This window comes from Dromaius novaehollandiae, chromosome 3 (assembly GCF_036370855.1).
Source record: "Dromaius novaehollandiae isolate bDroNov1 chromosome 3, bDroNov1.hap1, whole genome shotgun sequence".
In the NCBI taxonomy this organism is placed as follows: domain Eukaryota; kingdom Metazoa; phylum Chordata; class Aves; order Casuariiformes; family Dromaiidae; genus Dromaius; species Dromaius novaehollandiae.
In genome coordinates, this window is record NC_088100.1 from 62,659,803 (window position 1) to 62,686,135 (window position 26,333).

The window sequence follows — 26,333 nt, forward strand, 5'->3', positions numbered from 1 at the left end:
CGCCCCCCCCACCAGGGGCCGCTGGACAGATTCAGAGCTAAAATAAGCTGTGCTCTCAACATGGCATGGCGTGCTGTCCTCTCAGTTGCAGATCATGGTTTGTGTATAAAGAAGGATCTCAGCATTTTGCAAGCCATTAATAGACAGAAAAGGGGGTCCTGGGTGTGCTGCAGAGAGTTCCACAAAGCTGTAAAACTTCTTCAAGGATAAATTCTCATCCTCAACAAAATTAAAAATGTCTGAAACCGGACAGATCTGAAGAGGGCCATATCTTATGTGCTAGAGATGAGGGCCTTAGAGAAAGTATTAGAAGAGGAGGAAAGGAAAGAAGGGTGTTCCATATTTCTATTAATTCCCCAGATTGTGGAGAAAGATTTGTTTCTATAATGCAATATGAGCTCTTCAGGAGGCTCATGTCACTCGGCTTGATTTCAGGAGGTGGAGACTAGTTATTTCAGCTAAGCCTAAATATGCTTGCAAGATTTCCAAGCCACTTCTACTTCCTGCAAGAATCGTTCTGATTGAAAAGGAACGTAGAAGGAAAAATGTGAGAGCTAAAACTCTTGGTGTTCTGTGTACTTTCTCTCCATCTGCCATTTTTTCTCAGGAAAGAGAGATATATGCCTCTGACTAGATCATACTGTCAAGCTGGCTTTGTGTGCCTTGTCAACCATTTATTATATTTATGAGATTTAAAGTATGTTAGTGATTTACTTTCCCTTGCAGTTAGATATAGATGATAATATTTCTTCTTACTGTTCTTTCCATTAAATGAGAAATATTTTTATTAAGGTTGACATTTCTTTCAAGAAGATACAGCATTTGTATAAGGGAAAATACAAAAACCCACAGAAGTAAAAATTAGCTAACTGTAGAAAATATTTCAAGCCATAGCCTTTCTAAGATCCTATTAAGAGCTTAGTTTTCATTTTGCCTTACAACGTAAGATAGAAAAGCTGACATATTCTCATTTTTCGACCAAAATACAGAGACAGAGAATGATCTTCAGTTTCTAGAAGGCCTTAAGGTTATAATTTTGTTTATTCTAAATGTGTTAAAACAATATGTTTTTCCTTATTGGCTTGTCTGCTTGAGCTTTGAAGAAAGATAGGTTATTGTAAAATGTATCACCCTTATTCTTCATATGGGGTGTGGATCCTACTTCTTTTCCAAATGTGATACTAGTGGAGACTGAAAAAGAACTGTAATATTTACTGTCACAAATACAGTTTGGCTATACCTATAAAGTAAACTACAATTCTAGCAAATCAGGATTTGGTTTCCTTTTAGCTTTCTTCATATTAGACTACAGGAGATTTACATGCAGAGAACTGAAGGAAAGAATGTTTTCCTAAGTAGCAAGGTAAATGCTTGGAAGTCAGACAATACTTGTAATTGCCTGTACCTGCTCTCCTGTTCCTTCAAAGAAATGACTTTCATGGGGAAAAAAACTAGCATGAAATCATCTAATTTAGTGAGATTGCAGTGCGTATGCACCGTGGTTTCTTGCACTGATTGTAGAACAATTCTTTTTCTCATTATCTTCCTTACATAGCCGTTCATAGCGTCATGTATTTAATGCATATGTTCTGTAGGAAAGGTGCAAAAACCAGACGGGCTTGCCTACAGCTGAGAATTCAGACCCTTGAGGCTGTGCTTATTTGTTCTGATAATGGCACCTTGCTGTGGAACATACTGCAAGTCTTCAGCTGCATTTCTAAGCACTAAGTAGTACTCTCAGGGGTTTCTGAAGCAGAGCACTAGAAAATGAGATACTGCTCTATTTGTGACCACTTGTCACTTAAATCAAAATTTTGGTTCTCCACCAGTCTGTGGACATAATAGAAATGAGTTTTTCTTTGTGTCTTTGAATTAATTGTGTTAACCACAGCACCATTCTCTCTATTCTCTGGACTTACTATAGACACATATTATAATGTAACAACATTATAGTAAACTTGACTGGGATTCTTCAGCTCCTTTAGCATACAACCATGACTTATTACCGCAGCATCACTGAAGGTAACCTCAGTAGGTGTTCTGCAGTTTAAAAAGAATAAAAAGAATCTGACTATGTCCCTAAGAAAATTATAATTGAAAAAAATCATTATGATAGAAAGTGAGGATACTGCCCTGCCCTCCCTCCACTTTAACAAGAGTGGACCAAGAGACGACTCTCTTCCTAAATTTTTAGATTAAAGTGAAAAGGAGGAAGAATTTTGTCTGATGGCCAGGCTCCTTTTCCGGATGACAGATTCCTTTTGGAACTCCATCTGGCTGACTTCAGGGCCTGAAGCAGACTCTGAAATACTCTTGGGAAACTTCAAGTGCTTTAAGATTTTTTTTTTTACACTCGTGAATTCCCAAGCTTCACATTCTGTTTTGAGCTTGTGAGAGGTGCAACACAAGTTCTTTCTAGACATTTCGTATGAAATGAAAATGCCTCAGTCAGTCTTCATTTGGTCTAATCCTAACTTTCCGCTGAATAAAAAACTGGAGGAATCACTGTTATGGGAGACATCATGTCCTTGCTGTCTTACATTTTCATTCAAATATGTATGTACAAATCAGTGTGCAGGAGAACCTCAGGTCGTTTTTTTTTTTTTAACTTATGGGTGTATCTCTGGGAAGAAACACGTTTCTCTTCATGGTAGAGTCCTGGAAGTTGCAGTTTAAACTTGGTGAAGTGTTTTATTCCCCCAGATAAAAATAAATAAATAAAAAATTATATTTAAGTGCATTTGCTGATAAGGAAAGTCAGGAATCCTCCTAATTAAGACATTTCTTAGAAAGGTAAAATCTTTATCTTAGAGCATAAAACACTTCATCAGTTTTAAAGCCACATCTGCAAGGACTGGATCAAGAGCAGAAACAGACCTTTTTCTTCATTGTGGCTTGTATGTGAGTTTAAGACTTTTAAAAACAGTTTTACAAATAGTTAGAAGCAGTTAGAAACACTTGCAATATAATAGGGATAAAAGTGCCCTCCCTCCCTCTGTTTTTAATCTGGTTCTCTAGATGGGATAAACTACAAGGTTGAATTGGTAACTGGATTATTGCCTCATAAAACAGCACGAGGTTACTATTTTCCTTTAATTTTATATCTTTATTAGGGAGTAATGTTGGTCTTATTTGAATCACTGACTTCTCTAATGGTTTTTCTCCTCTTTTACAAATTTATAAAACTAAACCCTAAAGGATTTGGTCTAAGTGCAGTTGGCATAACTGCCATTGTAAAAATCATTGTGTTAGCGGTTGGTTATAATCAGCAGCTTTAACTGGGCTCAAAAGGTAGCCGGATTTAGCTGATGATACCTTAGAGCATTAGATAGAATATCGATAAAATACTAATTCAGAATTTTATTTTTAAAAAGCTTCATTTTCAGTAATAGAGTATTTGAATTTTGAGACAATATGAAGATGAACAAGAAAGCCCCACTGAAACTATTATAATATAGTATGTTTGTGCAAAAGATACATTTAACATTATACATTTGTGCAAAGATTAAAACAGGCTTGTCTTGCAATTCAGTAAAGTAAATTTTAAAATTATTGAAAGTCAAATTTAAAAATGACTAGTAAAAGTGGCATATTTATTATGCATTCCAGTGTATATGTTTTACTTGAGTCATCGACAGGGACTGACTAACCAGATTCTTTTCTTGCTACATGAAGTTGCGTGGCATTTGTTTGTTTGTTAATGGTGACAGTGTGAAAATAATCCATTTGCATCTGAATTTTGGGATGCACAACACACACACACTGTTGGTGAAACATAGGCTGCTCTTCATAGTAAAGCAGTTAGACTAACATGCTCAAGATTTATTTAAAATATTGAAAAACTTAATTTTTAAAGAAAAAATGTTCACATCAGCCCATTGATTTCAGTGGGCTTTGGTTAAGTTCATGATTAATAAGGAAAGAAACATGAATATGGGCCTCTCTCTTGGGATATGCTTCCATGATTAAGTAATAGTAGCGTTTCATACAGAAGGTGAATTCTGCCACTTTCTGTTATCAGCATTCAGAATTAGAGCTTTTACTGTTTGAATACAAGTCAGGTATTGACTTTCAGTCAGTAAACTTAGCAACTAGTCAAACAGTTTGTTCCTAATCTTATATTTTATTGTTGTGTGCTTGGCCATTTCTTTCCAAAGGCAGTTTTACTAATGCAATAGCATGCACACATTTCAGGCTCTTAATTAAATTAAAACAGATTTTGTGTTTATGGAGTATTTTAGGATCAGTTCTCATTTTGTGAAAATTCACCTTTGTGTTTGGGATTACCTTCTTTGTCAGGGGCTGATGAATAATGGCCTGCTACAGGAAATGGCATGTAGAACTGCTTTCTTTCAAAATAGCCATTGTTCTCAGTAGTCTCCTGTCTTAAATTTGCCTGTATTAAGGTGACTATTTTAAGGAAAGCTTTCAGTTCCCCTTTTGTCTCAGTTGGACAAAAGGCTGCAGACAATTTTTGAAAATCTAGGGGTGTTGGCTGCACACTGGTGGTGTGGTAACTATTTTGGTGAAGCCATCCAGGGTGAAGACATCAGTGGCTTGAATCTTTTTGAAATCGAGGAGTCTGAAGCCATTTTGAAACATAGGAGTTTTGCACGGTTTCCTGTTAAGGTGAAATATATGCAGTTGAATCTGCTTGCAGTTGGTCTTCTCCTAGTGTAAAATGATGGCAAAATTAATGAAATGCTAATGAAAATCTTTTTGAAACTTAGAGAAGAGGGGAGGGAAAAAGGAAGGTATAATCTTGGGGGCAGGAAAGAGAGGAAATAGAGGTGAAGCAAGAAAGAAAGTAGATTGGGGCTGTAAGTGTGTATGTGTATGTTCTGGGAAATGCCTAATGTGAAATGCAAGGGAATTTGGGGACTTACATTTTGGGCAGTAAGTGGAGGTATGGCAGGTGGGTGGCTCTTCGTGGTAGCAGAGGAAGTGTTCACAGCAAAAAGTAAGGTGGTGCACGGGGATATAGAGGTGGAATGGTTCATAGCTCCGGTTCCTTTTAAATAGTGAAAGATATGAGAGGTTACTAGTTAAAATTTAAAACAAAAGTTAAAACAAAGATAGATCCATAATATGTTTATGTTAGTGGGAATATTCCTAGGTAATACTTTCTTGAGGTAGCTGGTTGATAAACAAATCCAGATAAATTTAGCTTATTTGGGTGCCTTAATTTTTGCAATTGCATACCGATATATGTTTCAGTTTCAGTTTTGATTCATTATGTTATGATTATTGCTATCTGTATTCCATAATCATCTTTCTAATATGTTCTCCTGAGGGTTATCTTTTGTTGTCTACCTAAATAGCAGCCTGTGTTAGATGTTCAAGCTTTTATATTTTTTATTTTCTTAATATTTTTTTCTTGTAGGAGTTGAAGAATTATTACCTAGGTGTGTTTCTGTTTCTGTATTTTAGATAGCTTCCCAAAATAGTACTGGTCATGCTGAAACATGTTATATGTTAGGCTGCACAGAAGTCTATGGTAACTTTGCTGCTGATTTCAGTGGAATCAGACTCTCAGTTAAGGTGCTTGTTTATTGTGAATTTGCCTTAGAAGTCAGGACCGCAGACTAACACATTTTAATTTTTCTCTCCCTTTTAATTTAGACCACTGAGCTGTAAATTTTGAAGATAACATAATTTCTGCTTGTGGGGGAAAAGAAAAGTGAGTAACCTCCATGGAAGACTCTCAGGATCTAAGTGAACAGTCAGTAAGTACTAGTGTTGCTAAACTTTATGAAATAGATTGAACTATGTTCAAATTGTGTTTGAAGAGATTGTACTTTAGATTTGAGAATTTTACTAACATATTGGGAGAGCTTCTGAATTTCTAGATTCAAATCTTTTCTTAGTTCATACATGGTTTTTAATTTTAGCTTTTACCTCTTAAATATGAACGATAATAGTCACATAGGATTTGGCAGAACTTAAATTGTAGAAGTGCTGATGGATATAATTGAGGTACACTGGAAGAATAAAATGTTAAAACAGTGCATAATGGTATGCCTTGTTCAAATAGTTTTATCAAAATGTATATCCATCATGGTCTGTCAGTTTTGCCAAAGCAAGTGTTACTGAAAACATGATCAGGTACTTTCAGATGATTAGACTGTTGCAGATGACTTAAATTAATTTTTTGGGGATTCTCTAGGTTTTTAAGAGCTTTGTGAGAACTGGCAGTATATCTCCCTGTTCTGTATCAGATGGAGATTCCCTTTGTCATTGGTGAAATAGCTGGGAAAAATAGGGTGGACATTTTTTCTCCTTTTCCTTTCTAATTTTTCTTTTCTTCTAAGGATGCAGTCTCCAAACTTCTTTAGCCATCAGGCTACAGTTCTGAGGAAGCAGCATGTTCTGGTCAAATTTAAAATTGTCTGGGGGCCGGCTGTCCAAAGTATTGGCTTCATTTTTATAATTTTTAATTTCTTGTGGTCACAGTAGTGGAGGGTTTTGTAAGCAGCATATTGCCCACAAGTGTCAGCTTGGGATCAGTGTACTAAAGATCAATAAAGGGATTTCATATTTATATTTCTGACATATTGAAAGATGTTTTCCATGTAATAAACTGGTTGTAATATATTTTTATAGCAGAGACTTTTATGGGTAACACAAGTGCAAGGAACTGAGTATTTTAAAAATGAGAGAGAAATGTCTGAAAAGAGACATTTTAACATGTCAGTAATTTTTTTTTAATAAGCAGTACTTTGCTCCTGAATAGGTATCTCATATCTGAGACTTTATCTTGCAATAGAGTTTTATTGCTGATTTAAAATGAGATGGAACAGGAAGCTCATAACAGCATCTTAAGTCATCATGGTGGCACTACTTGGGACAGCTGCGTTTATGCATTTAAACTGTTCCCAAGCAAAACTTTAGAGCATGTAAGAGCTACATGGCTTCATAATTTAATAAAGTTTTATAAAGGTCATGAAAGATTAAGCAGAAGTTCTTGTCTCTTAGCGTGTTAAAGGGTTATTTTATGCAATATACATAGTATGTTTATTAATAGGAAGTAGATGAGCCAGTATAGCTAGTGCAAAAATATGTTTTTCATAATAGTTAAGATGTTTTCGGAGTATTGGAGGCCTGATAAATGCATATTTTAATAGCCATTTTATTACCTTACAGCAGTCTAATTTCTGTAGTATTTTTCATTATTACTCCATGGCTTTATGCTAATACGTGAAAATGGTCTTGCAGATGACAAATTGAGGTGAAAGTTGCACTATGATACTTGTATATGGAGAAAGAATTTGCTGTCCTTATGCTACTATTAGTGTCACAGGGTGACACTGATTCAAGGCAAGAGTTTATTCTTCTCCACTTTTCGTGAACAGTGGCAGAGCCACAGCAGAATGGGTGAGAAGAATCCCCTTTCATCGCTCTCTCCATCCTAAGTATGCACCTAGACTCAGATCTAGCCCAGAAATATTAGGCACTATCCTGGGAAATGGATGTGTGGTTTGAACCCTCTCTGCCTAGAGCTCTGAACTGAAGCTCAATTTCCCTGCTTCACAAGCCTCTTCAGTGTTTTATCATGGTTAAACTCTTCTCACAGCCAAGTTTTAAAAAAGAAAATAGTGAATCTAGCTTAGTTCTTTAGAAGCCACAGGGTAGGATTCTGGGCTAGAGGTCTTGAGTAGAAAGAGGTATTCACTATCACAGACCTAGGTGGTTCAAGCTCCCGGAAAGTATCAGATGTATACCCTCTGCCTCTTCTGCTTGAGCTGTACTGGTGTTTTTACTGATTAGCTCTGGGTAGTTCCTTCTCATCATGCAGGATTTCTGGTTTGTCACACGTTTCAAGGAGTGTAGGTACTTACGTTCAGCTGCAGGATTTCACTCTGGGGGCTAGGGGCATAAGATTTACATAATGGAAATTCTAGGAGCCTAATAATCTAGCCTGTACTGAAAACATACTAGATTGTGTGAATAAGCCTGAATGCAAGATCTGTATTAAAACTGGTGCTGGCATCCTGCCCTGAATATTCTAGTCCTTGGTTATTTAAAAGATTGTCTGTCTCTGCAACTGAGATAGTTTAGAAAGTGCTTGCTGTTGGATAATACATTTGATGGACAGTTAGGTTTTCTGAATAGAGAGATTCCTTTTTTGAATTCATTTTCCTTTGCAGTTCATGAGAGCTTTTCATCCGCAGGAAGGGAGGCCAGGCACAGTTATTTGGATTAGTTAAATAACAAGGGTAATTATTCAGTTCTATATTTAAGAAAATAAATAAATAATGCTCATATCTGCAAGTAGATGGTCCTCCTGAAGTATAGTGGATAGTGTAGCTTTTATTCTGACAGCCTTTTCCATAATTTTGAGATCATTAATAATATTCTAACTCAAGTTTTTGTTGTTCGCTCTGTCTTCTTTTAAAATAAACTAATTGATTGGTTCTATGATTCCCGTCCTTAAACTATTTCACAATCAGGTGAAGCTCATATGATCAGAAGTATGAGCAATTTCATAGCATCCCAGCTATTGTTTAAGAAATAAATCCTTCCATCTTAGTTTCGAAGAAGTGACCACGTGGCCACATGGTGCTTCAGAAATCTAAGTGAACCCCTGTACTCTGAGCCTCTGGAGGAATTGCATTTGACTGAAATGAGCAGCTGCTGTGTTTTCTGAGATGCCTGTTTGATTAGCTGTAATACATACACCATTTATTGTATTATGTCACTAATTTATTTATTTTTCCTATTTTTATTTGTAATAAATTCATTGCCCCTGCTACATTTCAAATCCTTATGCAATGACTGACCAGAAGATTATGAGAACTCCTTCCTTGCAGTCCTCTCTTCATACTGTAGAGCCACTGTACTGACAAATCTGTCCTGCTTGCTTTCCTTTGCCTTCTCACCCCTGGTCCCACGTGGCAGAGATGGGGGAATCTAGTCTTAAGATTGCACAGTGATCAAAACAGAGTCTGAAACAAAGTGGGGTTTACCATACTTCAGGTTTCCTGTCTTTATATACAACTTTGTAAATGAATAGCTATAGTTCGAACATCAGCAGGAGGATGATGGACGTTGCTACCTCAGACAGTGGAAAGCTGGGACCTGTCAGATGCAGTTCAGTTCTAGCCATGTTCTGGCAGGCAGTGTGGAGTGGGCTGGGCTGGGGCTTGTCGGTGGTGCCCTACCTCTGGCACCTTACCGCTGGGCTGAATCCTAAAGAGTTCAGGACTCTCCTTTTCTTTCCCAGTTCAGATGCAGAATATGCTCGTACGTTCATGTACAGGAGGGAAATTTGCTGTTCATTGATGATAAAGTTCAGTTTAAGAATATCCTGGAAGAAAAGAAAGAGACTAGTAAGACATGTATTTCACAGAGGAAAATAAAAAAATGGTCCTTTTTTTATATTCTGGTGTGACATCTGTCACCATGTATAGGCTGCTACTTACAAAGTAAAAAGTTTTTAAAACCACATAAGTTGGTCTTACACAGAGAGAAAAATGTACTGTTAATAATTGTAGTTGCCATAGATTTTATATGCAACATATAAGCAAATTTAGGAAATACAATGAAGTACATCAGATTTTACTTTATTATTGCCTTTCTTCAAAATAAATACTCTGATTTTTGCTACATGCTAACTAAAAATACTCTTCCAAATGATGCATGTTAACATTTCTTTTGTTTAGTTTTGCAGTGTGAGAGAAGGAAACTTTACAGATCTTACATTTAGGAAGAACCTTGCATTTAAGAAAGTTTTGTAAGACTGCTTTTGGAGATTTTTAATAAGAGGATAAAATGATAAAATAATGTTTAGTATTCTGTTGTGTCCTGCTGTAGCAAACAATCATAGCTTTTTATTTTATTTTCACTTCATTCTTATTTGCTGCTCAATCTGTATTAGTAGGAGAAAAATAATTTGGCTGCTAACTTGCTGGTTTAGGGTTTCAAAGGGCCTTATTAGAAACTGATGTAATTTCATCCTCTGGCCCTTTTATATAACAGAGTGCATATTTAGATTACTTCATTTTAACCTAGAATTAAACAATAGATTGCAGTACTGTAGGACAGAATGCTAGCAGATGTGTGAGACTTAAACTGAATGAATCCATTTTTCATTTTTGTGGAGTGTGGACAATCATTAATATTGTGCGCTAGGTAAGTTATTCATTTTTCATCAGATTATATAGACTAGTATATCTGTTCTTGCATTTATACCTCTACTTGTAGCTGGACAATCGCTGGCAACCGTTTTGGCCAGTATCGTTTCCATTTTGTTTTTTTTCTTAACATGTGAAGGTGTCAGATGTGATCCCCTTGCAGGTCAATTTTCAGTTGTAGTTAGTTCATTGTCGCCTAGTCCCCAAACCTGCCATTTTTATCACCACCGTGTGGTGTTCCAGCCCTCTGCGATGGGCAGTCTTCTCACACTGTGGAAGCTGGAGCATTGTGCTTCGGCAGAAGTTAATTTCAGTGAAATGAAAATGATTTTAAACTCTTATCTTGTTTAAATGTCTATCATTCTATTTCTTTATTGCATCATAGCATGTTGTCATTTGTTGCCCTGTAATATCATTATTTATAGGACTTGCTGTATTATGGGCAATTCATCTTGTAGTCAAATTGCAGAATCATAGAATTGTTAGTTGAAAAGTACCTCTAGAAGTTATCTAGCGTAACTTCCAGTAATGAATTGCTGGCATTATGCTGAGATATTTCACTGTTATGAAAGCAATGGTATTTATTAAATATCAGTGAGTACCTTCTGAAGGAATTATGGGTTTAGCAAGCAAAAATGGTTGCCTTAATGAGTCATTATTTGCTTTTAACTAAAAAGAATCATTGAAAAAAAATGGCATAACTTGAAGTCAAAGTAAAAATCAACGTATCTTTTGGAGGTATATTTTGGAGCATTTTAGAGAGTTTCTTAGATATTTTCTTAAACCCTTTTGTAGACACAGAAATTCGCACAGTGATGTGGCTTGCCATAGAAGACCCCAGATTATCACCCCTTTGAATTACAATGCATCAAGAAAAAGGTGCTATATCAAGATTCCTGGTCTCAACTCTAATACGAACGTGCAGAAAATTGAGGGTGCTGGATCTTACAAACTGCAGCAAAGTTGAGGGAAAAGCATCAATATTGCTTTTTCCTCCCATAACACCTTTACATATGGCACAACAATCACTGTGACATGTTAGTATGTGTTTTACCTTGCCCTCTTCTGTTTCAGGATTCTGTGATTTACATACCATAATCCACCAGTGACAAATTTGGAGGGACTTTTCCCAACTACATTAGAGGTTGTTTATGTATTATATTTTTTCCTATTTACTGTTTGCAGACCCTATCAGGTGAAGCTCAGAAGCAGATGATGCATTTTGACATGTAGAACAAACCGAGATCATTCATGTTTCATATGAATCACATATAATTGGAGAAATACATTTTAGTGTTGAGCAAAGATACAAACATTCACTCTTGATACACACTTAATAGAAATGTGCATATATTCTGAGTTAAATAAAAGATAAAATAATTTAAAAGCAGTTTTCTTCAAAAGCTAGTTACTGTCTTCAAAAATATATAAGAGAATGTGTGTGATAAATAATATTCATAGTTTGTAGCTTTGCGAGATGGGGTGGGAAAGGGGGTGGACAAACAAACAGAAATGTTCATGTCTTTTGGTACTGTCATGTTTTCTCTGGTTCAGCTCTCCACCTGTTTTCTGGAAGATATTACTAAGTCAGCATCAGAGGTTTAAGTGGAAAGGCACTATATGGGCTGTTTTTAATAACAAGGGAAACCAATAGAAGAAATATGTTCTGTTGCCACATACTGTCCTTGGAGTGCTGACAAAGACTGACTGACACATAGCTACTATATAGTTTATTATGACTAGTATTCATGACTCCAGAGAGGCCCTAGACTGGAATTTTAGGGATAAAACTACTTGGGAAAATTTCTGCTTCCCTCAGCTACATGAGCTTCCCTCAAACTAGATATTGTCTTCTGCACATGGGGCTCTAGAATTTCTAGATACATTAAATTTTATATTAACAGTGGTGTTGTAGCTCTGATGATCTAAGGAGATTAGAGGCAACTTTTATAGATGAGATAGTATCTATATTATAGCAGGTGATACTGCTGGAAAAAATAGAAGACACTTGCAGGTACAAAAACATCTTTTTAGGATCTGAAAACTGGGCAAACTTCTGGATATGTGAGACCTTCTTTGTGACATGAAGAAGGGCTTATTTATCTAAAAAGAAGTGTGTACATATGTGTGTATATATATGTTTTGAAACGTCAGCTAGTGTAATAAAAGATATTGCTTCTCCCATTCCCTTTAGAGAATGGTGCTTCTCTAAATTAAATCTTCAATCTCTGACAGACACATTTCAAGCTTTGCAGCTGGATTCTGGATGTAAGGTACAACACTTGATAAGGCATTTAAAATGCAAAATTTATAAATGCTATATTTTTAATTGATATTAATATTATATTTTAAGTTCAAAATTCATCATGAAATTTCTGAGGATATCCATGTCAGTCCTGAGTGAGAATGCAAAATATAAATATTATAATTTCCTTAGGACAGAAGTTGTGCATCCGCTTACACCTTTGATTTTGACCATGTTCAGGTGACGTTGTCATGTCCAGAAATGCTGTCTTCTTAAATAAAAATGGGCCTGAATTCTGCTGACGCATGCAGAACATTTGACCATGTGGCAGTGAATCAGTCCGCTCTAGCTTTTTCGTTTTTGTGTGATTTCGTTACTTTGTAAGCCTAAAAACGTAGTGCTTTCATGTCTATTAAATGACTATGTCTATATTTTCATGTGAAAAGTGTGGATTACAGTGAACGCGTATTTGGTTTATTCTCATTTTATTATTGTCAAAAGCCCTGATACAGCAGTGCACTGAAGAATGTGTGGAACTTAAGGGATGTGATTAGGCCCATTGAAATCAAATGGGATTTCTCATGTGCTTTAAGTTAGGCATGTGCTTAAGTACTTTTCTGGAAAAGTCTTCGAAATATATTACAAAATAAAAGCCATAATTTCAGAAATATTTTATTAGCAAACACTTTTGAATGATTTGTGGCTATGAATAATATTTGTTTAGCATCATATAGCAGTCATGGTTGCTTTCTCCCTCCTGTAGTAATTTTTCTCTGAGCTGTACCTCAGTATCTGAGTGGTTGACTTGGAAGTCAACTTTTATTAAAAAAGAAAAGAATGACAGAGAAAAATGTTAACATTTTAAAATAATAAAATGGCACTAGATGAAGAATCTCACTTTACAGACATGTTTTATAAAATATGGCTTAAACATACTGTGCATATCTAGGCCCATTAAACCACAGTCACATTTTGTCCCCTTTTATATTAAGTTAAATCTCTAGCAACTTAAATGTGAAAAAATTAAAAGCATTGAAACATTATGGCTACACTGAGTAAAAATAGTTTTACCATAGTATAACTTAAGGCAGAATTTGTCCCAGAGGATCCCATTGAAGAAGCCATGGAAAACTTGTGTATTACTTATGTTATTATTTATTTATTTGTAAAATAATTTGTTTTTAGATCAGTTATGTTTATTTGTGGTTCATGCTCCATCCTCCTAAAAGCAACACCCAGTGCCTGATCAGAATCTGGAGCCACAGCGTGCATTGCCAAAGTGGCTGTGTTAGCAGCTTGGATTTAGTGATGCTGGTGCTTCAGTCCATGAAGCCCACCTGCTCATATGTAAAGCATCACTGCAGGGAAGAGCCAGAGTTTTGGGTTGGGATGTAACTCTTAGGAAGGCAATGCCTGGATGGAAAAGTTAGTTCATTTCAGCCGAGACCAGAACTGGCTGACCAAGGCTTGATAAATGTGGCTGCATTCCTAGTTTATCAGCTCTCTCTCTTTATATACACACATATGTATGTTAACTGCATCCTGATACTGGTTTCAGAATATGTGAAGAAAAGCCAGACCAGCATGTTCTTGCTAATGAGCTGAGTGTTGCTCATATGTCAGCTAAAAACAGGGTTGAGAAGTACCCTGAACCATCTCTAGCCTATAGTCCTGTAGCATTTAAGAACCTGTACTAGAAATTTATCCCAGAAAGCCTATGACATCTCTAGAAAAAAATTGTGTTTCAGTGGAGTCAAGATTTTTACCTGTTTGAAAAGTTTAATGTGCTTTGTGTTTCATGTAGTGAAAGAAAAGCCATATACTGAGATATGAACAATCTCACAGTCAGATGTCATTTACAGTGTAAATTTTCGTGAGTATGCGCTCAACTCTGTACAGTAAATAGTGATGTTGTGCAGCGTTAAAAGGCACAGAATATTTTGATATCGTATACACGTTACCAGTGTAATACTTTCAGCATGCTCAGTACTCTGTGGGGCTTCTCTGTCTGATTTCTGAAAGACATTATAAAATGCTATGTTCCAGCACTGACTGAAATCTTTTTTTGATGTTAATGGAGATGTTCATTTTCTTTGTTTTTTTCCTTGTTGTGAAAAGACCTACAGAAGTTAGAATTTGGTAAGATCAAAAGGAAGAGAATCTGTTGTGCAACAGGTGTTAAAGGTGGGCACTAAAAAGTGCATTTGTCTCACTGAGATCCTTCTTGGATTCTGCTTGTACTCCTTCCTAAGCATAGGTATTCTGTAGTTTAGCATTCTCAAGTGTGCTCTCAGTATGCTCTTTGCTCTGTCTTGGACTTACCAGTCAGACCCAGGAGGTACTTTGGAGAAGTATCTCTGATTCAAACATTGCACGACCAAGAGGAAAGGTGCATTTTGATCCCTAATGCTTCTTTGCTCTGCCTGCTCTGCTCTGCCTTCCATCCTCAGTCCCCAAAGGTTCCACTCTGAAAAATACTGGATGTGGAATTTTTGAGGAATATTTGATAAGATTTGGTAAGGCAGTATGGAGCTGAAGTGTCGAACCTGAGTCTTCACTTCCACAATCCAAATCTTAGGTTAAATACAGGTAGGTGAATGTTAACTGACCCTAATTTTTCCTTTTTGTTTTTTGTAGCGGTTGCAGTGACTAATAGGAGTTCATGAAAAAATACTTTTATAGCACAAATCTTCAGTCATTCCTGATTCTGAGGAACTGTGTTTGGCTTCAAATTTTTCACGATTCTGGTCCACATGAAATTTTTGTTCATGTGCTTCAGTCAAAACATACATGGGAAGAAGATAAAGCAAACACCATTTGTTTGTAAAGTCGAAAAGAATGGTTTTCTTATGTCAGTTAGCAATGCTGTTAGAAAATACCAGTTTTTAAAGTTTCAATTTGACATGCAGTCACTTTCCCTGAAGGATTGTTCATAACTTTGTTTACTTAGTAAATACACAGTTTGTGGATCTCATATTGTTGGATGTGGCAGTGTAAATACTAAATTCTGCCTTTAAAAAAGTCTGTGATTCCACTGCAGAAAACAACAGTGAGTATCTGTGTGCTTAAACAATTTTTAAGAGTTCTTTTTACTGACTCTGCATAAATAGCCTTTTGCATTTATTGACTGAGGTAGGATTACATAGAAAAATGAACTTTTTTTCATTAAATGGTGATTATCATAACGGCTCTCTGGCAGCCAGGAAAACCTCTTCAGCTGCTTGCTCTTTTTTCCACTTGTCGTAAGGTTCTTACTCTACTGTTAAAATTCTTTCAGTAGCCTGTGGATTGAGTGCAGCATGACACAGTGGGCTGGTGGGAACAGTTGCCTATAGACTAGCAACTCTACAGCCCAGTCTCTGCAGTTCCCTTTCTCCGCAAGTGGGAACACTGGGTTGATTTGCCTTGATTTCTAAGCCTTACTGATTTACCAAGTTGGGGCAGCACTTGTATAAATCAGAAGATATTTGTGAACTAATATTTTCAAAGAAAGGTTGATAAGCAAATTCCTGTGACTGCTGTCTACACATATTCTGGGTTTTCATGTAGAAAGATGAATGGGATGTGCCACAGCTAGCAGACTAGCTATACCAACCTTTATGACTTCACATATCCTATATCTGGAGAATATGTCTAAATAACCTGGGGACATTTAGGGACTCTATTTGCACACTTTTTGCACTCTTTCAGAAGAGACACTCTGGGTGGTACTGCCTCATGAGCACGGACTGTGTTGTTGGCTCCCATTTCTTTTTTCATCACTGCCATCATATTTTGACTTTTCTTTTTTATGATAAAGTTGTTCGTATAGTAGTTTGTTTGCTGCTTGTACTCTGAGAAGTGGTGGTTGAGGAAGATGAGGCAGGGTATGGGTGTAGATCCTTCTTCATTGCAAATGACTCCTCAAGTTTTAGTTGTCATTCTGAGGTTTATTAGGTGTAAATGGTAATTGTGAAATTTCCTTCCCAGCAGTTCAGCTCTCTGCTGAACTGGCATGGGCTCTTATTTCCTCCTCTTATTTTATTTCAGATATGATGTAGATTTGACTGCATGCCAACTTCTAAAACAATGGAATTAAAGTAATTCTGCAATGAAATCTGCAGAGTGTTTTTATCCTTTCAGTAGGTTTTATCATCAGAGGGAGCAATGTGATTGAGACTTATCAGAGTTAGTTATTGTGTTATGGTGTATTTTAAATCAACCAATATTAATTGTATTTATTTAAATGGCCTCTGTAAAATTAACCAAGTTTACCACTTATAGTTTATATGGTCTTGTGTATTTATTTTATATTCATTCTGTTTTATTGTTTCTTTTTCATGTAGGGAAACTTATGTGTAAAGATACTAAACACCTCTTAAATCTTCTTTTTAGCTTTAATTACCAAGTATAGTTCGTCATAAGCAAAGAATCAAGTAGTTAAAATACTTAATCCTATCCTGAAGAAGGTTTTTTTAAGAATTTCAAAACCAAGAAAGACTGTACTTTTTGATCATACCATATAAGACCAACTTTCACAGGTTTTTACAATTAAAGTATAGTGAAAATAAAAAACTAGCATATGTACCTGACATGGAGAATGCATAGATTATTTTTAATGCACACTATGGTTTTCAAATTCCATTAAAATATTCCAAATTTAATAACCTAAATTATCAAATATGTTATTTTTGTATGATGATTTTTTTTAATATTTTCATGGCAAAAATTGAAGCTCAATGTTAGGAAGAGAGAGGGGAGAAGCCCCTGTAAATGAACCGATATTTTTTTCTTTCACGGTGGTCTTAGCAGACTAGTTTCATGTATGTAAACATTTTCCATTGTACATGCTTTTTCCCCAAATTCACAATAGTAAGAACAAAGCTGGTTGGGATTGCAGTCTTACAATCAGTGTTCCTATTAATATTTGTACAGTCTTGACCGTCAGTGAGCCCATCTAGATGTATTCACATTTTATTATTTTTTTTGTTTTTATTTCTGATCAATATTAAAAGATCAGTTAGTGTGCTCACAGGGCTTGCTGTACTGTTAGGTGTCAGCTGCCCCTTCAAATTCTTACTGGGTACGTTGCCTCAGTGGTAGCTACGGGCCCTTGGAGGTCCCTGGTCCATTATGAGCATCTGAGGTCCACTTGCTCCCCTGCTGGTCACTGTGGACCTTTCCTGTATGTTTTTAATCTCACTTATTTCCGGGACCATATTCACTCAGCCTTTACTAGCCTCACTGCATTGGACACAGAAGTTTATGTTCTCAGGGTAGTATATTAGATAAATGTTCACACTGTGTACTGTCAGTCAAATCCTATATGCAGGGGTCTAACTGTTCAGGACTTGAATCCACCTAGTTTCCCTGTGTACACAATGAATCAGTTTCTTGTACTTTGAGTCATACATTTACCTACTGATTATCATCTTCTATTAGGTGTCTATTGTCTACTTTTGAGGTGGTTAATTACTTAGACCACTAAGCTCAGGCTCCAGTCATTAGCACATTCACATGTTCAGTTTATGCTAAATAATCTTAAATTTTGTATTTGTGTATTTCTTACTCTGTGCAGCCTCTTCCATGCAGTTCTGGAGGTTCTAGCTCTGTGCTAGTCAGTTGATGGGCTGCAGACAACCTGCTCATTAGTCCGTTATCCAACATGCTTGTCTGTCATGGTCTCAAACTCATTGCCTAAGTTAAATACCTTTGATAATGAGTATTCCTGTTTTTTCAGTCCTTCATTAGAAAGTAAACATTAGTCTATAGCTTCTGTAGCATAGCTTCTGTACCTAAAGATGCATAAAGATGAATCTGATTTTTTCCTTGTTTTCCTTGTAGCTTTCAAGCTGCAAGGGGTGTCATATCCTCATATTACTATTTTGAATGGAATGCATCTGTGTGTTTGTTAATGAACGGCAACTTAATCCATATGCTTCAAGGCATTACAAGTGGATTTCATAGGCTTTTGAGGAGTTGATACCATGCAGAGTTTTATGCATGACTTGCTTTGAAACCAAGGAATCCTGAATGTAAATGAATTGAAGGAAATAGTTATATTTTTCTTGCAAGATGCTAACTTTAACCTGGAGATAACTGCAAAATAAAACAAGCAGTAGAGGAAATAGTCTTTGTAGGACTAAGTGCAGTTGTGTGGTGAATAGTTCATGCTTTATTGGTTGATCATTCATAAACCCTTTAGCTCTTTCTTGTTAGTACTAAAGTTCAATAGTACTTAATTTTGCAAAATTACAACAGTCCGAATGTAGGATTTTCTTGAACATCAGCACTGGCCTGATTGTTCCCATATAGAAATAATTCCTAGTGTTAATTTAAATAGCGTAGATTTAGTTAATATTTTGAAGATCTTATCCTGAATATATTACTGAAAATGTCTAAGCTCATGTAATTTAACTGTGTGTTGGAATATGTATATAGTAACAGATGTATTGTAATAGGAATTGTACGCTTTAGCTGCTTTTCTAATGCTGTTGATGTCTGCTGTTTTGGATATTAACCTTACAAAGAATTCTGTTGAAAGTCTTAGTGTTGAGCTGTGATAAGTAAGGCTGTGAATAATCGGCTGATAGGATATCCTGCCAAATCTAATCACGTTTGAAGAAGTAACTCATTTATCTGCTGTTGATGTGTGTGGAAAGTTTACAGACTCGCTCTATTTTTTTAATCTGAATAGCTGTATATCAGTAAAGGAAAACTTAGAATTAATTTTCTCTAAAATCATTGGTGTTTTATACATTCTTATGCATTTTTTTTATGGCTACAGAAGTTGAATATGTGTATATAGTCTGATCCTAACATAATTAATTTTTTAGTTATAGAGCTGTAAAATTCACCCATTGTGGAAGGCCTATCAGTAGGATGTCAGGCAGAGCTACTGTGCAAGGAGCTTACATGAGCTAAAGAAGGCAGGAGAAAAAGAGGTATATTTAGATTGTACTGATTGCTACTTTCATCTTTTGTGGTGTACGGGAAACGCTATACTTTGTCAGACAAGGAAAGCTTGCTTTGGTCTACGTGCTAAAATACATAATGATAAAAAGCAGTCTGTAATGATCAGAGAACCTGTACTACATTTTCCTTCATGTATGAATGAATTTCTCGTGTTTATGAGAAGCTTCTTGTACATCAGAAAGACCTTTGTAAAACTTGGAACATATTTCTGTTTATACAGTGCTCTTGCAATTTAACTAAGTCAATGCTGTGATATCACCTGATTTTGGGTACAGCAGAACATGCTGTAATATTCACCCAGTTTACCTGAAAAGAGTATGGGGTTAACTAATAATTTTAATTTTCACAGGGGCTGGGCCTCACGCACTGCAGTCTTGGTTCACCTAACATGAAATGCATTGAAGAGGAAGGATGCCAGCTGGTTGTAAAAGGGCTGGGGAGCAGGGCTCCTTTAAAATCAGCTGTTACGCAAACCCATCTGGGGTCTCCTAAGATCAGGAGCTGGCCTACAAGCTGTCTCCCTCCGGTTTCTAGCCGTCTCAGGGGACGCTCTTGAGGCCTTTAGCAAGCATGGGATGCAGTGTCTGACCGGGGACGAGGCAGTATCCCGGTGCAGGCGACATTCTCAGCTGACTGCTTGGCAGTGCTCAAAAATTGTAATTGCAGCTGGCATGGTTTCAGAAGAAGTTACAAAAAACATGGACATTCACAATGCAGTCCAATCAAGAGTGTATTTTTAAAAAACTTTGTCTATAATAAGTACACCATAAAACTCAGGAAGGGGGAGGAAAAAAACCCTACACAGCTGATAAACCCCATTGGAAGTCTCCCCTTTATTATTCTATGGAAATGGACATTTCCTTTCTTAGTGTTTGAAACTTCATTGCCTCTAATACTACTCAGTATTATTCCTGCAGACTTTTTTTTTGTCTTTTTCCAGTTCAGCCATTCCCTGGGTAGTGAGAGGAAGAAAATATAGTAAAGTTTATTTTTCTTCATGGATAGTATTTTAAGCTATTGTTCAAATGAAGAGACTCAGTTTGTGAATTTTGGCTGTGCATGAATTTGGCCTTCCTTTCTATGTCTATGCAGTGCTAGTTATCTGGCACCTTGGATTGGAAACATTTAACTAGAGACGTTACAGCTTAAGCATTTTAATTTTAAAATTGTTTTTAGGCAAGGGTATCTTGTAACTCCTAGCTAAGAGGGTTCAAAATGGAATACATCAACAAGGTTGTTTATTTTACTGAAATACTATGACAGCTTTGAGTTACTAAAGCTTTTTCTTGCCTTCGTTTTAGTAACAAGGCTCATGTAGCAAGGGCACTTGTTAATTCCTCTAAAGAGAAGGATTACAGTGGATAGATCGGAAACAATGTCTGAAGTACAGAAGAATGACACTAATATTTTTCGATTTTATATGGAGAATTATTCTTCATGTACAAGAGGTGTTGTAAAGTGTTGCCCATTTGGGTATTACAAATATTCTACATACTGTACTGGCAAGACATCATTTTGTTTCTCTATGAATTGCATTCAGACATAGAATTGTTTTTTTTTACATATTATACTCATATCATCTGTAATACCTAGCTCAGTTCTTTTGAAAAATTTATGTTTTCACCGAAAAAATTCTCATCGAAGCGCATAAATAGGAATGAATAGGTTATGGTAATTTTCTTGAGAATTTTTAATGCTGCGAGTGAGCAAAAGATGTGAAGTATCATCCATCAAAAAAGAATGACCAAGTTTGTAAATGACAGCTGTGAAGATACCTTGACCAAGTATATACAGTAACATAGAAAGGTGAAATACAGCATGGCTGCCTGCTGTGATGAGTAAAATAATGAAGATGTTTGGTCATAGGTCTTTGGCTGTTGTTTCTGCTAAGTGATTGAGTTTGCGTTTCATGTTTTATACTTTTCTTGTTGCCGTTGTGAGAAAACATCAAAGTGCTGTGACTGAGTGCTTGAAAAATGAAGTAAGCACTGATTAGGAGAGGCTGATGGAAAATTGTTAGAGAAATGGAGTGATGCTAATGTTAAGTGGGAAGGACTGGAAAACAAGGGCAGTGCCTTACTGTCCAGAAACTTAACAGTGTGAGGAAACTACGATTTATATGATTGATAGCATGCCCCTGAATCCTCCTCTTAAGGACCTTTTAAAGTTAGTTTCTGACCATTGAGAGTCTGTCAGTTGAGATGCTTGACTCGGGTGAGAGCTTGTGTTCTTTCACATTTTTTTAACCCCTTTGATGTTTTGAGCTAACATGGTCTGCTTATGCTATTCATCCATCCTTACACTACTGCCTGCTGGAAGAGAACAGAAGAATCAGTTTCTGTTATGCTACTGCTGCTCAGTGGTGGTTTTCATGCTTTGTTTTCACAGAAGTGTGAAATAGTTTGTAGCTAACCTGCTTCTGCCATGTAAAAAAACCCCAATATTGCCCATCCCGTTAAAAAAACCATTTTCCTGCCTATTGTGTTTTGTGCTGGTGCAAGTAAACATACCATGATTTCCCTGTTTATAGAAAAAAATATTAATGGAAACTGTATTTCAGATAATTGAGCCATTATCTTGAAGCTTATTAGGGGCACAGACATATTAGACTGTGCGTAGAATATCTCCAGCTGCTCAGTTTCCCTTGAAATTTAGCTTTGGAATACTGTCTTTAGCAGATGACACAGTACAAAGCAGGCAGCACAACTTTGTGTGTAAATCTGTCTATAAGAATAAGATTTTTATGATGGTGATGAAGATCTGTGCAGGAATCTTGTCTGTGTTATGACCGCTGCTCCAGAAATGAGGCTTTAGCACTTGGCTTCGTAGAGATGTTACTGTTAGGCGAAGACCCAAAATGCGTTTTCCCCCTGTCTTCCATTACTTGGTCTACAGTATGCTCAATCCAGCTGGGAGAACAGGCTAAGTTGTCTTGTTATCTGTACACGTTAGTAATGCAGTCTGAAAAGTTTGCATGTGTGACTTTTCTGCTTTCCCAAGAGAAAATGTCTCCATTTAAATTAGAGCAGCACAATGACAGAGTTGCCCAAGGTCAAACTCAGCCATGTTTGTGAGTTTGACGTCCATAAGCTCCACTGGAGCTTGGTTTTATTCCCAAGGCTTCCCATTCGGCATCATATTGTACATGCTGTGAGGTTATAATGCACTGTAAGTCATAAACTTAATGATGTCAGATTAAAGGGGGAACTGGGAGAAAGATACATTTTTAGAAATAAAGAGAAACTGTAGCTGCCTTCTGAATGGAAAGAAAATGACAGAATAAATCATTCTCTCTTTTCTGGAGCTGTCAAAACTATTCTGTGTGAATAAAAAGTGACTACTAGAAGTGTAATAAAGAAAAAAAAGGTATTGTACAGTGTGTAGTAATTGTCTCTCTGTTCCGCTGAAAAGATACATAACCAGGCAGATGCAGAGTAGGCTGGCAACTGTCCCTTCAGCTTTTTTATGCTTGTTGTACGTCTCTTAATTGCTCGAACAAAGCTATTACTTACGCATCATTTTAGTGGGAGAATTTACTACAACACAAGCGATACCACTGTGCTAGTTCTATGCAGGATCCACGTAAGTGATGTGTAATAAATGAGATGTGCCTTTTCAGTGCACAGAAATGTGTATCACCTTGGCACAACTACCATTTAAAGAGTTCTGTTGTAGATGATTTTTTTAAGCAGGCATAGGAAATAATACATCTATTCCATCCACCTATCTTTTTATCTCCATCTACTTTAAGAGAAAAGAATAAAGTCATGTATATAGAAGAAAAACAGAATTTCATTAGCAATGTATTTGTGCTAGTGGGGATGTTGTATTTAAATGGTCTTTTTTTTTCTTCATTCAGTACAAGCCCACTTTGAGTTGCAATATATTACGTAAATCTTTGGGGAAAAGGCAAAAGCTTTTCCAGAATCTAGTTTATGATGAATAGTAGTCTGAGGTTCATTAGTAGTCTTGTATGCCTACATATCCTGGATCCTGTCTTCAATAGCTAAATTTTGAAAAATATCCAACATCTGTGTTACTACCAAGAGATTTATAGTGTATTTCCAGTGGATCATGACATTCATTTTCTGCCCTCATAAAGGATCAAGTCATTGAATACAGAGTTTTGATAACACTTCGATACTCTAAAGACTTAGATATTTTATTTAAATGTACAGAGTGCACTCTAAAACATGAATTAAAGGCTGAATCTACATATATTGAATATGACCAAAACATGTATTTTTAGTAAGCAGAACATGCTTATTAAGTGGGGAACCTAACACTTTCATATTATGCCAGCAGAGGTCTTCTGCTTATGACAACAGTGAATGTCATTATTTACAAAATTTGCCTAATTTTGTGAAATATTTTGCACTGCCTAATACAGAATTGTACATTTTAAATCATTAAACTTCAGAAATTTAAAACTGTTCTGCTATGTATATATAAGGTCTACAAGTTGAAATGATTGTTTGGTTTTAGCAAAAAATATTACAAATGATATTAAGATTTTCTACCTCCAGTAAAAAAAAAAAAACCCTCCCCCCATTCAGATGACACTAGACTATCTTCTAAATAGTTGTAGTCATCTGTATTAAAACATTATTATTGTGTATACTGTTTAGTAGACTAAGTGCATAAGACCAGTATTGCCTTTTGGCTTAAGAGTTATTGCTTCCCTGGGACTCAAGTAATTTACAAACTCTCTTAAAAAAAAATCATGCATTAAAATTAGGACCACTGCAGTTTTACAGTTGATACTGTCCTTTCTTGGAGTTGCCTGCTCTGTATACATGTAACCTAATGGTGTTTGCTTGTATGCAAATGAGGAACTGGTTTGAGGAACTGAAGAACTCCCCATATCATGTGAAGAAAAGTACTTTGCGGACTTGCTGTCAGTGTAAGTATCTTAATGTATCAAATTCGATGGAAGTCTTTTTAATATTTTTTTAATCAGTTGGTTTAACTACCTGCTACATTTTCAGCAGAAGACTTCACTGTCTAAATACTGAAATATTTTAATACTTTAAATACTGAATTTTGATAAGGCAGTGAATATCTGCTAATTCAACAGAAAATTCTATGCTCCAAAACCAATAGTAAATAGAGAAACAAAGTACATGTAAATTAAACAAATCCTACAGACCCTAAACTATATTATGCTGTGCAGATTAATGGGTATGTGCACTTATGTACCAATGTTTTGTAGTTCATTTTGGAAATGTTTCTCATTTGAGCAAATTCAGTCTAAGGATAGGAGAAAACTGGGCAAATTTTTGGACATTTGATAGTGTTTGTTTAGATAATGAAGACGTGTATGTGTATATTAGGCCATAGCTATAAATCTGAGCAACATGTGCATATTTACTATTCAGAGAAATTTATACAGAGTCATTTACCAGCCCAGCAAATTCTATAGAGTATTTCTAATTAATAAGGCTATAGGATTTGTTAGTTTTGAGGGCTGTAGAAAGGTAGCAGCAGCCCATAATACAATATTTGGTCTCGTTACTCAAAGAAGAGGAACTCTCTCATCCTTTTTTGGCATACTAAAAGCAGACAGTAAAAAAGCATACGTGTGATTGCACAGGATTGTGATTTGATATTTGATGCATTAGAGATCCTTCAACAATTGTTGCCCGGTTGAAAGCAAAGCCTTTGGTGGCTGCAAGTCAATCTAGGGTGGCAGTGCCTGAAGCGGAATGCAGAATTCTCAGCACTCCGCTATTTCTGTCCTAATTATTTGCCACGTTACTGTGACTTGAGAAGAACCTTGCTTCACTTCCTGAAATACATCTGCAGTTCTGTTTGTACATTCATGTTATACACCTGGTTAAGTACATGAAGTTGGGTTGACCAGCAGGTTCTTAGTTGAGGAGTGCTGCCTGTTTGAAGGCTGTTCTTTTGATTTAATTGCATGGTGTTATGTTTTGGTAAGTGTAAGTAGAAAATAATAGCTGGTTAGCCTGGCTGTTTTGACTTTTAAGATTATTTCAGGGAGCTACATTTAATAATTCTATAACTGGATTTAAAAAAATATACTTCATTTTGGCAGATTGGCTGGTTGCAAAATATGTTTGTCATGTTATAAGAGTTTATGTGTAGCTTCTTGGTTTTTATATTCAAAGTTTAGACTGTCGTGTATTTACTAAAAATTTTGCCAGTTTCCAACGTTAAGAGTAATTGCCAAGGAATGAAACTGTAGCTTTATATTTCATATTCCGATATTAAAACTATGATTATGTTGCACCAAGGAAGATTCAGAATGTAGGTTTTAACTCTTTGATCCAAGCTGTTATGAGCAGCAGAGTATTTTTAAACTTTGTGGTTCGCACTGTAATGTTCTGAATGGTTCTACTATAGTATAATTTTATTCAGCTTAATATTATTTTTAAGGGATAGAAAATCAACATGAACTAGATGAAAACAGTAACCTTTTTTTAGCAAAACAGTTATTTGAAACTAAATAAGGGGTCTGATATTCCCATATATACGCATAATTACCATTCTTAGACTTGGTTTTCTCCAGTGCAGACCACAGGGTTTTCCTGCTGGCTGATAATGACATGCAGAAATGACAGCATATCAAAACTCGGCATTTTGCAGGCCTTGCCAGTGACTCTTATTATGTCTGGCCCATGTGTGCCCTCCGCCGGCTTCCCACTTTGTTAAAAGCAGCAGCTGGGCAACCTTGCTTGCTGGTGGCCACCATCTTTTTCAGCTGAAGATTTCTCATAATGAGAGCAGCATTGAAAAGCCAAAAGGAAAGTTTTTGCTTGCAGTGCCACTAGTGAAAGAAAAAGGAATGACCTTGTTGAAATTACCTTTTCTATGTATGAATAACATATATATAGTTTTTTCCTTCCTTGCTCCCTGTTTTTGCTGTCTCTGACTAGTCATGTATTGATAGACCTAAATTACTGGGATGAAAAGCTCTTTGGCTACCTGCCTTTTTTTCCCCATTATATCAATATGCCCGAAGTTGCCCATCTGCTGGA

General features: G+C 36.2%; 1 protein-coding gene across 8 annotated transcripts in view; it reads left to right on the forward strand.

Moving 5' to 3' along the window:
- EYA4 (EYA transcriptional coactivator and phosphatase 4) overlaps positions 1–26,333 on the forward strand; it is a 154,987-nt gene that overhangs the window by 13,584 nt on the left and 115,070 nt on the right. For all 8 annotated transcript variants that reach the window (XM_026120606.2, XM_026120614.2, XM_026120626.2 and 5 more), the window contains exon 2: positions 5,623–5,726. In XM_026120606.2, coding sequence (XP_025976391.1) covers positions 5,694–5,726 — 33 coding nt within the window. In that variant the 5' untranslated portion in view covers positions 5,623–5,693. The remainder of the gene's footprint in view (positions 1–5,622; positions 5,727–26,333) is intronic.